Here is an 11,653-nt window from a genome sequence, read left to right as displayed (position 1 = left end):
GAGATAGTGAATTGGTGGGTTTTTGTTAAATGTGAGCCAAAATCATCACAATTAAAAGAACCAAAGACTTAAACTACTTCAGTCTGTGTGCATTGAATTTATTTAATACACGAATTCACAATTTAAGTTGAATTACTGAAATTAACTTTTTCCATGATATTCTAATTTGAGATGCACCTGTGTGTGTGTGTGTGTGTGTGTGTGTGTGTACATACAGTGGAGATCAAAATGATAAAATCTATAAAAAAAAAATTTCAGAAAAAATCTAAATCACTCAATTTGAGGGGATATTAGCTTTACGTATACCACTGTTCCACTAACATGTTTGACAAAATAACCAAGGCATTTCAACAAAAACCTTTATTTTGTGGAAAACCCAACAGTGATCAGAATTGGGGAACAGTAAACCACTGTAGCACGAAAGAAGATTACAACTAAAATTTTAGTGGGTTACAGCTTTCAGAAATTAGTAGGAAGTGTAGAGGCCCTTGCTTTAAATGACTTCAGCACATCAGTGGCCGCAGGACATCACTACTTTCTCATGCGCTGGTGTGATCTCGGCCAACTCTTCTTCCACTCTCTTCCATAGTTTGGTAACTGTAGTGTTACCAAACACAAACAAACACCATAGTGGTTTCTTAGCCAAGGTTTTTACAAAGATTTTCAATCGGGTTTAGGTCAGGTCTCTGGGCCGGCCATTTCATTATTTCAGTGTTCTTGACTTCAAGAAACTGCTTTACCTGTTTTGCAGTGTGACTGGGGCATTGTCTTGCATGAAAATCGCTGATTGGGAGATGCTTGCAGGGGAAGGTACCGCATGTTGCTGAAGGAGGTTCTGATAAACATTTGCATTCACTCTGCCATGTAACTGTATAGGAGGCCGAACTCCTGCTGCAAAAACATTCCCCAAACCATGACACCTCCTCCTCCACCTTTCACGGACTTATTTACACACTTGTGCTTCAGTCTTTCCCCAGTTTGATGCCAAACAAAAGGTTTCCCATCAGACCCAAATATATTAAACTTGCTCTCATCACTAAAGTGAACTTTGGACCAGTTCTCCTCTGTCCACACAACATGCTCCTCAGCAAAGGTGAGCTGAGCCTTTTGATTCTTTCTGCTGATGAGAGGCTTGTTCACTGCACAGTGTGCTTTTAGATGACTTCTCTTAAAAGTGCCAAGACAGATCCTTACCCTGTTCAGCACTGAACTGGCAAGCAATTCCAGCTGCAGTGTTGAACCGATTCCCCATTGAGAGTCTCTGCATTATCCTGTCCTCTTGTACATTTGTCTTACATGGACGACCAGCCTTTTTGGGGGACATGAATTAGTGTCATTGTAAAGCTACAATATTTGAGAAATCCCAGATTTGGAACGACCAACTTCTCTTCCAATGGATGAAAGTATTATCCCTTTGGGATTCATCTGGACAACCTCCTGTCGCAGAGTTTCAATCACCTTAGAGTGGCCCGCCATCTTACAATCGCAGTGAAAATTGGAGGAATGCTGCCAGTTAAATAGGGTTTGCCATATAATTAAGGAAACTAGCACCAGGTGCCAGATTAACACCAATAACTTGGAGATATCTGTAAGTGTTCTCTAATTTTGGTCAGAGTTTTTTGTTTTTTCAAATATCTCATTTAAGTTTTATACTGTGCTTCAGAATACAATTTATAAAATATGCTTCAAAAAACTGCTCTTCTACTCCTGTTACAATAACCTCAAATAAGACTAAGCAGTGACCTTGAAATTTAGGAAATTCTAGGTTCTCTAATTTTGATCTCTATATATCTGTCAGATTTTAATGTCATGTATGTTGTCTACCTCATCAGGGTCGTATCTCACTTTTATGGCCATGGAGATGTTTGTGACCTAACAGGGAAACCGAGACAGGTTATAGTCAAGCTCAAGTGAGTTACCCAAACTTCTTGATGCTATGAGGTTTTTGGGTTTCTTGAATGCTGCCACTAACACTTACCTGTTCTGTCTCAGGTGTAAGGAATCAGAGTCTCCTCATGCTGTTACAGTTTACATGCTGGAACCTCAGACCTGTCAATATGTTCTCGGGGTGAGTGGAAAACAAAATGACTGAGATTTGAATACAATTTCGATTTTAATAATTGCACAGCCTTAGATAGTTCCAGTGATGAGCACATTGTGTTTTGATGTTATGGCTTATGAAAAGCTACATTGTTATCATTTCATGTGGATAACCTTTATCCTGGTTGTCATTCTGCCACAGGTTGAGTCGCCTGTAATATGCAAGATCTTGGACACTGCAGATGAAAATGGACTTCTTTCAATCCCTAGCTAGCCTAGATGGAGGAATGGATTTTAATTTGGAGAACAAACAATACAGAGGAAGAAGGCAGTATGATTGTCAGAGGGAGAGATAAAGGTCTGATAAAGTCTAGCTCCATAGAACATGGCGATAACATGGACTTGCTGAACCTCAGGCCTCCACCATTTGAGAAAGTCCCTCACTGACAGCACTTTCTCTTGTTTGAAGACTAAACACGGAGGAGATTTGATGATACTTTTATACCTGGAGATGCAGCTAGGACTGAATTCTCAATGTTTTATTTACAAATCTCAAACCTGTTGAAGAATATTTTTGTTCAGCTTTTTCATGCTTTGGCACATATAGATGGTTGGCTGAGGGAAAGTCACTTAAAAAATCTAATCAAATGATTAATTTGTTCTGTTAATCAATTGATTACACAAGTTGGTCAGCGGTTTTAAATATACATTTATTTATTTGATCCAACTTCTGGTAGTTCAGTGCTTGCCAGTATCAGTGTGCATATGGAGACGGTTATATTGTTTTTAAAAGTGATAGTAGTAATTGTGCAATGCAAATTGCAAGGGAAAATACACTGTCTTATATGCAAAGGAAAGTGAATGTAATTAAAAAATTTTTTTGGAAATCATGGGTCATTGATTTATGTTCACAATTTGTGAATTACCCTCACTTCAATGTAACCACTTCCACTACTGTACGATAATGTGTTTGGTGAAGGGCTCCTCTTAACTCTTAAGAACAAATGTATCAAGACAAAGATTATTTCCTTGTATTGCCTGCAATGCTGGTTCTTTCTCAGCCTGTACATGTTCAGTTGAATAAAATGAGTCATGTTTCAAGTCATTTCAGTAGATTCATACACCACCTTAATGAATACACTGCAAAAAATTGTTCTTAGTATTTTTGCCTGGTTTTCCAGTACAAATATTTAAATGTTCTTAAATCAAGATACACTTACTTGATATGTTTGCTGAAAAAATATCAAAATGACTTAATTGATACTTTTATAACAATTCAAACAGAAAACAAGTTTATTTTTCATACCCCATTGGCAGATATGTTTCTTGATTTAAGCATAAAGTCACAATTCAGATTTTTTTGATAAACAAGCTCATTGTACTGGAAAACAAAGCAAAAATGAATACGATTTTTTTCATTTACAATGAAAATTAAAACAATATATATTAGACAATCATTCAGACAGCGCTATTCATTATAACAAAGAAAATATTTCTCATGGAGAAATAAACATGCCTTTGTTAAACATTACGAATTGGCCAGAAGGGCCCATTTACCTACACTAGGTGGTGCTAGCGTCCCTTTTTGTTTATAGGTTTTGTTCACAGAAAACTAATGCTTTTACATAAAAAAATCCATCATTAGCTTATTAATGCTTAAGGCGAGTGAATATCTTAAAAGAGATGATTGACAAAGCAAACTACAGCAGTACATTAAACATTTGGTCTCAAAGACGTCAGGATACACTTGCAAAACATTTAATAAGTTCATATATAAAATGTAGGATGTTTAACAAATACATAGTCTGTGTGAAGAATATTACATGAAAATGCCATGTAAATGTAAAAATAGAACATCCTTCAGTCCAGAAAATAGTGATAACACTTGGGGAAAGCGACAATTAGCTAGTCCCGTTTTCTTTTTATTAGATACTCAATGACGCACATTGTCTCTTGAGCAAAACACCACTAGCAAACCACAAGCAAACACTATAAATGCTCCACTTTGGATGCTGAGTAGGTAGCATGACGTTCTACAGCTCAGACTGATGGGATGGGAATCTGATGAGCTGAGGTGCTGTCAAAGTCCTGCAGCGCCTCCTGGTGGGTGTGGTAATGCATAGCCACGTAGCTTTTGGCAAAGGCTGTGGTTTGAGAGTTGACCCGCTGCAGGCTGTTGGGGGAACTCGGGCCTGCTGACGGACTGCTGTTATAGATACTGTAGTAGGGCTCTATGCGCGTATTGATGGGTGTAGATGTGCTCGGGGGTCGGGGCTTGCGTCCAGTGGTGGCACAGGGACTAGGCATGCTGTCCCGGGAGTGACTGGGTCCGCAAGCCTGGTCCACCAGCCTCCTCTGAGGCTTCGGCGACAGCATGTACGCCGAGTTGGTCTCGTGGTGCGAGGACTTGTTGCGGTTGACTTCCAGACTTCCTTTGCCCATAGCGTGTAGGCGTGTCTTGTGCTTGCAGCACAGGAAGCCCAAGGTCACCCACTGGAGGCAGCAGAGCACACGGCGACGCAGACCTGCGCTGTTGCGCGAGTACACAAACGGGTTGATTCCAGACTTCAGGAAGATGAGGGCAAATCCACAGAGCTCGAACTGGTAGTGGACAAAACTGCTCTCCGGTGACACCATATCCTGCGCCAAAGATATACCTAGCGGTAGACAGCACAACAACACCGAGATGACGATGACTATGCATGTGACCACAGCCTTTGAATCCTTGGCTGTCGCCAGGTTAACTGTGGAGACCAACTGGCAGCAAGTTGCTCCAGTGGCAGCCCCAGGCACGAGGGGCTGGTTGGTTCTCCTGGTAAAGGAGTGCGTCTGGACATGTTGGAGCTTGTTGTAGGTCTGGTTGCGGTACAGCGAGGGCACCTGCACTGTACACTGCATGCCCTCGAAACCAGTGGCAATGAGCGGCGGATGAGAAGTAGGTAGACGTGTCGCGTCCACCGTGATGATGGGACACTTCCGAACCTGAGCGTTCTTCCTCAACGCCAGAGCGATCATGAGGTATGAGATGAACACCACACCTACACAGAAAGCAAAGTCTGCAATGTATACGTACAGTACTACCTTGGCTTTGTTGCCGGTAAGACCAAAGTGGGGCAGGCAAGGTCCGGAGCTCCTGGGATATGCTCGTAAGGTGACCAACACCGCCAGTGTGAAACTGGTGGTCCATAACAATGCAGTGAGGACCAGAGTACAGGGGAACGAGGCTGTACGGTTGGGCTGCTGACCCAGGACCATGCGGAGCCGATGCAGGGCAATCACAGCCACCGTTTCGAGGGACATAATGATGAAGCCCGAACTGGTGAGGTGGAAGGCAAAGCAGAAGCCCTGGGACACGCCGCCACTAGTGTCTCCAGCATCCAGAAAGAGAACCAGTGCAAACATGGGCGCAGTGACGCAGCAAATGAACAGGTCACAGAAGGATAGGTTGAGGATCATGAAGTCGAAGTTGGTGCGGAACTTGCGGAACGCCGGGTCGAAGAAGGACAAGAAGACCACCAAGTTTCCATAAGAACCGAGACAAAAGATGAGGACCAACAGGAGGGAACAGGAGGCAAGGGTAGCCGTGTGGATTAATGCCCAGCCACTCACAGAAGCAGACTGGCTCTGGGAGCTGTTGAAGCCCCGAGGTTTCGCAAACTCAGCCAGGTCCAAAGGCCAGGCAGTGCTGTTCATGGTACACATGGGGATGCAAAGTGGTCACAGCCTCAGAGTGTTGCCCATCTTGCCTTTAGGTCACCCAAGAGCCAGCTAATACTCCCATTGTGCACATGGTTCATGGCAGACCCTCTGGATTGCTGCAAGGACACAAGTAATAATAATAATACAATAAATGAACAACAAATAATTATGACAACGGCCTAATGGCTTTTTTGAACCATTTGAGGGATTCATTTTAATCAATGTGATATCTTTATCATCACTTGATGCACACATTTTTTGGAATTTCTTTAAAAACACAAGAGCATCACGATGACTATTGTGCCTTTATCTCATCCGTGCGCGTTCCCATCATCCACAAATCTATCGATTAAGATGAGTGCATGCCTGCAACAATCTGCATAGTATCTGAAGGCTTTTCTTATCCGTTAACCACCTCTGTTAAGAATTATATTACTGCAGGTGAATGTGTGCCGACTATAAAATCGTGTCAAAAACGCATTCAGCCCCAATCTTTGAAAGAACACATACAATAGATCACATGCATCATTAAAACAAACGTCCAATAAATATCTAATACATCGTTCAGTCCATACACACAGCCGCCTATAATAACCCTGCAGCTTTCTTTCTACACTTCCCGAAAAATTATGATTTTCTTACCATGGATTCCCTACGTGTGCCATTTTTAAAACACCGCGTTTTCCACATTTGTACAGATCTCCAAAGTACATGAACGTTACAAACATCCTATTTAGAGAAAGAGTATCACTGAATAAGAATGAAAAACAGAGTGAATGTAATGCGCAGGAGAGTGGGCGCGCCTCACTGGAATCATATTGAAGCCCGTGAATGGACAGCAAGGATGCTCACGCAGGAAGCACAAAGAGTCGAATTTTGTTATAGATATATAATATTTTTTAATATTAATTATAGTAATTTTGTTCATTTAAATAAGAGCAGAGACGAGCAATTCTGCCAATTCAATTATATTAATCATTTTTTGATTACACACACGTACATACATACCAAGACACACACGAATTTAAATAATATTTTATATATATTACGCATTTGAATAATATATCAAACAAATTGTTCTTTGTCAGAAGCAACATGGGAGAGGCACAAAAAAAAGACTTTACATGCATATTTTGTCACACTTTATTACAATCATCACTTGTCTTTTGTCAAATATTTGTAAAAGGAATATCAAGAAAAACTAACAAAAGTAAGCAAGCATTAGCATAGCATTACTTTGTCTTATAGCTTACCAACCAAAGTTAAACTACACATTGGCTTATGACATGATTTTGACAGCGTTAATTACACTTAAAATGCAAGCTTGCCAACAAATCACTGCATTAATGTACAGTCTACAACTGTTGCTACTGACAAGCTCGGCAACGCTTGCTAATAGCAAGTCTCAATGACACTGTCTCCGCTTTTGCTGACACTACCTTTAAAAAGCTTCTGATATCGGGATATGAGAACACCTGGCTTGAAGCAAAAACTGCAAACACTAAACTAAATGCAAAGGTCAACTGAAAAGACAGACTAAACGTTTCAATTGAATAAATAAATAATAAACAATTTACTGACTGCAAAAATATGAATAGAGAAAAAGATGCATGACGTGCAGGAGTTTAAAATCTCATGGTTTAAAAAGGACTACTATTTTGTAATGCTATTGCCATTGTGATTATATTCAATTATCAGTTTAGTTCAGCTGTATTGGCATGACAATTGGAGAACAGCATCACCAAAGCATATAGTCTTACACTCTTTAATTGATGTAGGCTTACATAACTGTTCAAAATTCACACTGTCTCTATGAGGCATGGGGAAATGTACAGTGCTACTTCAAAAAGAAATTGGTACCTTTACCTCATACACATATGTAACATTTACCAATATTACATGTGTACACATTTTGAAAGGATTACTGCTAAAATTGTCAAATGCTATTATTACAATAAATATGCAATGCAATGCAAAGCAGTGCAGAAAACTGCTTTATATTGGGCTATAACAATCCATACTGCATTCACACAAGCAAAAATTTAAATCTGTACAAGAACATTATAGATGCAGGTCAGCGATACCTGCAATAAAGTTCCCCTTAAATATTAAGTGTCCTCAAAAAAAAAAAAAAAAAAAAGTTTAGTAAAAGATTCTAGTTATTTTATAACTAGATGTAGCATTTATTGCTACATAAATCATTTTACTTTTCCTCTAAAAACAATCCCAGACATTCAGAGCAAACAAAAATTCATGTTTCATTTAGCTTTGCTTTCCCCTTCACCAGACAGTGACATCATTCTGAAAAACAGAAAAGAAATGATCATAAGAAGAGTCTGAGGATAAAACATGTCTGAACATGCATGTATGTGAACAGTACGTTCCAAAATCTAGTTAGATGCTATAGGTGGCATTTTATCATTTATCATATGGCATCAAAATTCCAGAAAATGAAATGACCCAGAAAATTATTTAATCATTAAAAAAAAAAAAAGTATATAAAAGATGTTAAATAAAAATATACCGTTTTACTGTAGTATTACATTCACTATTTGTATGATGTACTGGCTGGAGTTGCTGGCTACAGTGTGTAGATCGTTCCAAATCGGTCATTTGTGCGGTTTCATTTCAAATTAGGATGCTGCTTTAAAAGGCACAGTCTATCTAGGCAGCAGAATGCAAAGCAGCTCACTAGGTTTTGGAAAAGAGCCTGTGTGTGTGTGTTTATAACAGACCTACGCGTAGTAACAGGGGGAGACCAGCAGATCTGTGAGCACCAGCAGCTGGTCATCTGTGAACTTCTGCTTGTGTTCCTGCCAGTTATCATGATGAGTGCGACGGAAATCCGACAGGGTTTTCTTCACAGTCATCTAGAGAAACAGAAAAAGAAAAAAAAAATATATATATATATATAAAAAAAATAATAATAATAAAAAAAAATATATATATATTTATATAAAAGATCTTGTGAGTCACTCATTTAAAGCAACTGGCTCTGGGTTTAGCTATAATTCTCAGTATTGCAGCTTCTGGTCTACCTCTGCCATCCATACCATTTCTTCAAAATTCAGTTGCAAGAGTTAATTTATGTTCAACTTCCAGAAATGCTTAAACATTTTATTTTTGCTCAGTCAATCCCTGGCCCCCCTGCAGACTGCAATCAGCTGATCATTCCCAATCAACCCCCCTTCTCTCCACAGCTAACACACAGCAGTAAAGGAGAGCTGTACCTCTATAGGCTGTGTGTCATTGAGGTGGGCACTCAGGTCCATGAGGATCTGGGGCATCCAGGTGGGCACATCATACGGACTGGACAGGATGCAGGCACTCAGACCCAATACACCTGCATGCCGCCGTACCAGGTCTACACACACACACATGAAAAATTAAAGTTATTTAAGGTATATAAATATACCTAGGGTGAATTTAGGTAAATTCATCTGAGGGACTAAAAGTTTACCTGAATTCACCTTAGATATAAAATCATAGCCTGAGACAACATTTGAAATCATTTTTCTTGACCAAAGTCATGATGTAAAAATAAATAAAATAAAATATTTTTTAAATATGTTGTGTTAAATATTTTGTGGACTTTGGCTTGACCATTCCAAAACATAAACTTTGTTCTTCTTTAAAGGGGTCCTATTATGCTCTTTTACAAAGTCTTGATTTTGTTTTGGGGGTGTACTAGAACAGGTTCTCATAATAGGTTGTTCGAAAAACACATTATTTTTCACATATTTTACATTATTACAACACCTCTCTCCCCAGTCTGGCATGAACAGCTCGAAAAGTTCCTGTATCAAATGAAGGCCCGCCTTCTGAAATACGAAATGTGCTGTGATTGGTTAGCTGGGCCAGTGTGTGTTGTGATTGGCAGCGTTCGGCGCCTGGTTGGGAAATGTCATGCCCCTTACCATCATAGCCACCTGCGAGCTTCAGTGTAAATATTGCGTCAAAATCAAATAAATTTGAGTGCGATTTAAACCCGGATGATTGTAACCACTGTAAGTTCATCTGCCTTGGGAAAGCTAGCGTGTCTCCGACATAGTGATAACACTCGTTGCCTTCTCTAGTGCAGCTCAACCAGGTCTCATCCCATTCGTCGATATTTCTGTCAGGACCACTATCGTCAAAATGATAGATACTTAGCATAAAGTTTGGTTTGGCGGTATGGTTCTGTTCTGGGCAAAAAACCTCCCTGCCCATCCATGCAGCCTGTCATGAATGAGCAGGGAGAACAGCAATAATAACCCCCCAGGGTTAACAGAACAGAACAATGCAGATATCATTAATGTACTCAATGATATTTAAGTGTAACACTTTATTCAAGATAAAGGAGTCTGATTAGCAAGGAATATCAGAAAGCTAAGTCCTGACTGTGACAAAAGGTGGAGCTGGGGATGGAGGAGGGTAATTTGCTCCGGAGCAAGCTGAAAAGCTGCTGAATAATACTGAATACAGCTTATATAGAAATGCCACGATAGGTGTCGTATTCCTATAGGTAGATATGATCAGCTGAGAATCAGCTGATGCAAGCTTGACTCACGTGACCTGCCAGAACTAACGCTAAAGCTTAATTTGTGATATCACAAATTCCAGAAAATGTGTTGTAGGCCAAACGAGTCGTTTGTTGTAGTTTTTAAAAAGTGATTTCTGTTAAATAAAATATCTCCTTTTGAAGTGGACTTTGAGTTTTGTAACTTTGCAGATCTTTTTTATACTCAAACAGCAACATTACAGACTAACTAAAGTTGAAAAAGTGAAAAAGCATAATAGGACCCCTTTAACCATTTTTGGTAGAATGACTTGTGTGCTTGGGGTCGTTGTCTTGCTGCATGCCCCTTTTTCTCTTGACATTCAGTTCTCGGACATATGTCCTGACATTCTCCTTTAAAATCAGCTGGTATAATTCAGAATTCATTGTTCTATCAATGATGACACGCCATCCTGGCCCAAATGCAGCAAAACAGACCCAAACCATGATACTACCATCACCATGTTTCACAGATGAGATATGTTTCTTATGCTGGAATGCAGTGTTTTTCTTTCTCCAAACAAAACGCTGCTCATTTAAACCAAAAAGTTATATTTTGGTCACATCCATCCACAAAACATTTCTTCAGTATTCCTCTGGCTTGTCCACATGGTCTTTATCGAACTGCAGATGTGCAGCAGTGGTTTTTGGGAGAGCAGTGGCTTTCTCCTTGCAACTCTGCCATGTACACCATGGTTGTTCAGTGTTCTCCTGATGGTGGACTTATGAACTTAATATAAGCCAATGTGTTTAATTGCTTAGAAGTTACCCTAGGGTCCTTTGCAACTTCACGGACTATTACACGTCTTGCTTTTGGAGTGATCTTAGTTGGTCGACCACGTCTGGGGAGGCTAACATTGGTCTTGAACTTCCTCCAATTGTACACAATCTGTCTGACTGTGGATTTGTGGAGTCCAAACACTTTAGAGATTGTTTTGTAACCTTTTCCAGCTTGATGATTAACAACAACTCTTTTTCTGAGTTCCTCAGAGATCTCCTTTGTTCGTGCCATGATTCACTTCCACAGACATGACCAGACTTTGATAGATCCCTGTTCTTAAATAAAACAGGGCACGCACTGACACCTGATAGTCATCCCATTGATTAAAAACACCTCTGTACAGATGGACTCTAACGTCACCTTCAAATTAACTGCTAATCCTAGAAATTCACATATTTTTGCCACTCACAGATATGTAATATTAGATAATTTTCCTATTTATATAAATGACAAAGTATATATATATTTTAATCTCAGTTGTTTGATTGGGTTCTCTGTCAACTTTCAGGTGAAAATCTGATGATCTTTTGGGTTACACTTATGCAGAAATATAGAAAATTCTAAAGGGTTCACAAACTTTCAAGCAGCACTGTGTA

The 11,653-nt window shown here is 39.7% G+C and overlaps 3 protein-coding genes across 8 annotated transcripts in view; 1 reads left to right on the top strand and 2 right to left on the bottom strand.

Annotated features, from left to right (window-relative positions):
* The window catches only part of LOC107553195 (endoplasmic reticulum lectin 1), a 7,231-nt gene extending 4,355 nt beyond the window's left edge, over positions 1-2,876 (top strand). For all 6 annotated transcript variants that reach the window (XM_016235329.1, XM_016235331.1, XM_016235328.1 and 3 more), the window contains 3 exons: positions 1,833-1,910; positions 1,993-2,068; positions 2,243-2,876. In XM_016235329.1, the coding sequence (XP_016090815.1) occupies positions 1,833-1,910; positions 1,993-2,068; positions 2,243-2,314 (226 nt within the window). In that variant the 3' untranslated portion in view covers positions 2,315-2,876. The remainder of the gene's footprint in view (positions 1-1,832; positions 1,911-1,992; positions 2,069-2,242) is intronic.
* A 975-nt stretch (positions 2,877-3,851) lies between these two features.
* On the bottom strand, positions 3,852-5,825 carry LOC107553188 (probable G-protein coupled receptor 75). The gene has a single exon (XM_016235322.1). It carries the CDS (start codon positions 5,740-5,742, stop codon positions 4,081-4,083), a length of 1,662 nt encoding a protein of 553 aa, XP_016090808.1. The 5' UTR covers positions 5,743-5,825; the 3' UTR covers positions 3,852-4,080.
* Positions 5,826-6,866: 1,041 nt separating this feature from the next.
* The window catches only part of LOC107553194 (proteasome activator complex subunit 4A-like), a 33,615-nt gene continuing 28,828 nt past the window's right edge, over positions 6,867-11,653 (bottom strand). Inside the window, 3 exon segments of the mRNA XM_016235327.1 lie at positions 6,867-8,040; positions 8,475-8,609; positions 8,970-9,103. Coding sequence (XP_016090813.1) covers positions 8,475-8,609; positions 8,970-9,103 — 269 coding nt within the window. The 3' untranslated portion in view covers positions 6,867-8,040.

Source organism: Sinocyclocheilus grahami, unplaced genomic scaffold (assembly GCF_001515645.1).
Source record: "Sinocyclocheilus grahami isolate Dianchi unplaced genomic scaffold, SAMN03320097.WGS_v1.1 scaffold466.1, whole genome shotgun sequence".
NCBI classification, from domain to species: Eukaryota; Metazoa; Chordata; class Actinopteri; order Cypriniformes; family Cyprinidae; genus Sinocyclocheilus; species Sinocyclocheilus grahami.
Note: the sequence above shows the minus strand (reverse complement) of the source record. Positions and strands in the feature narration are given on the sequence as shown.

What these genes read in the sequence shown, in the direction of transcription:
- LOC107553188 (XM_016235322.1), bottom strand. Translation starts at nt 5,742, where the DNA reads ATGTGTACCATGAACAGCACTGCCTGGCCTTTGGACCTGGCTGAGTTT.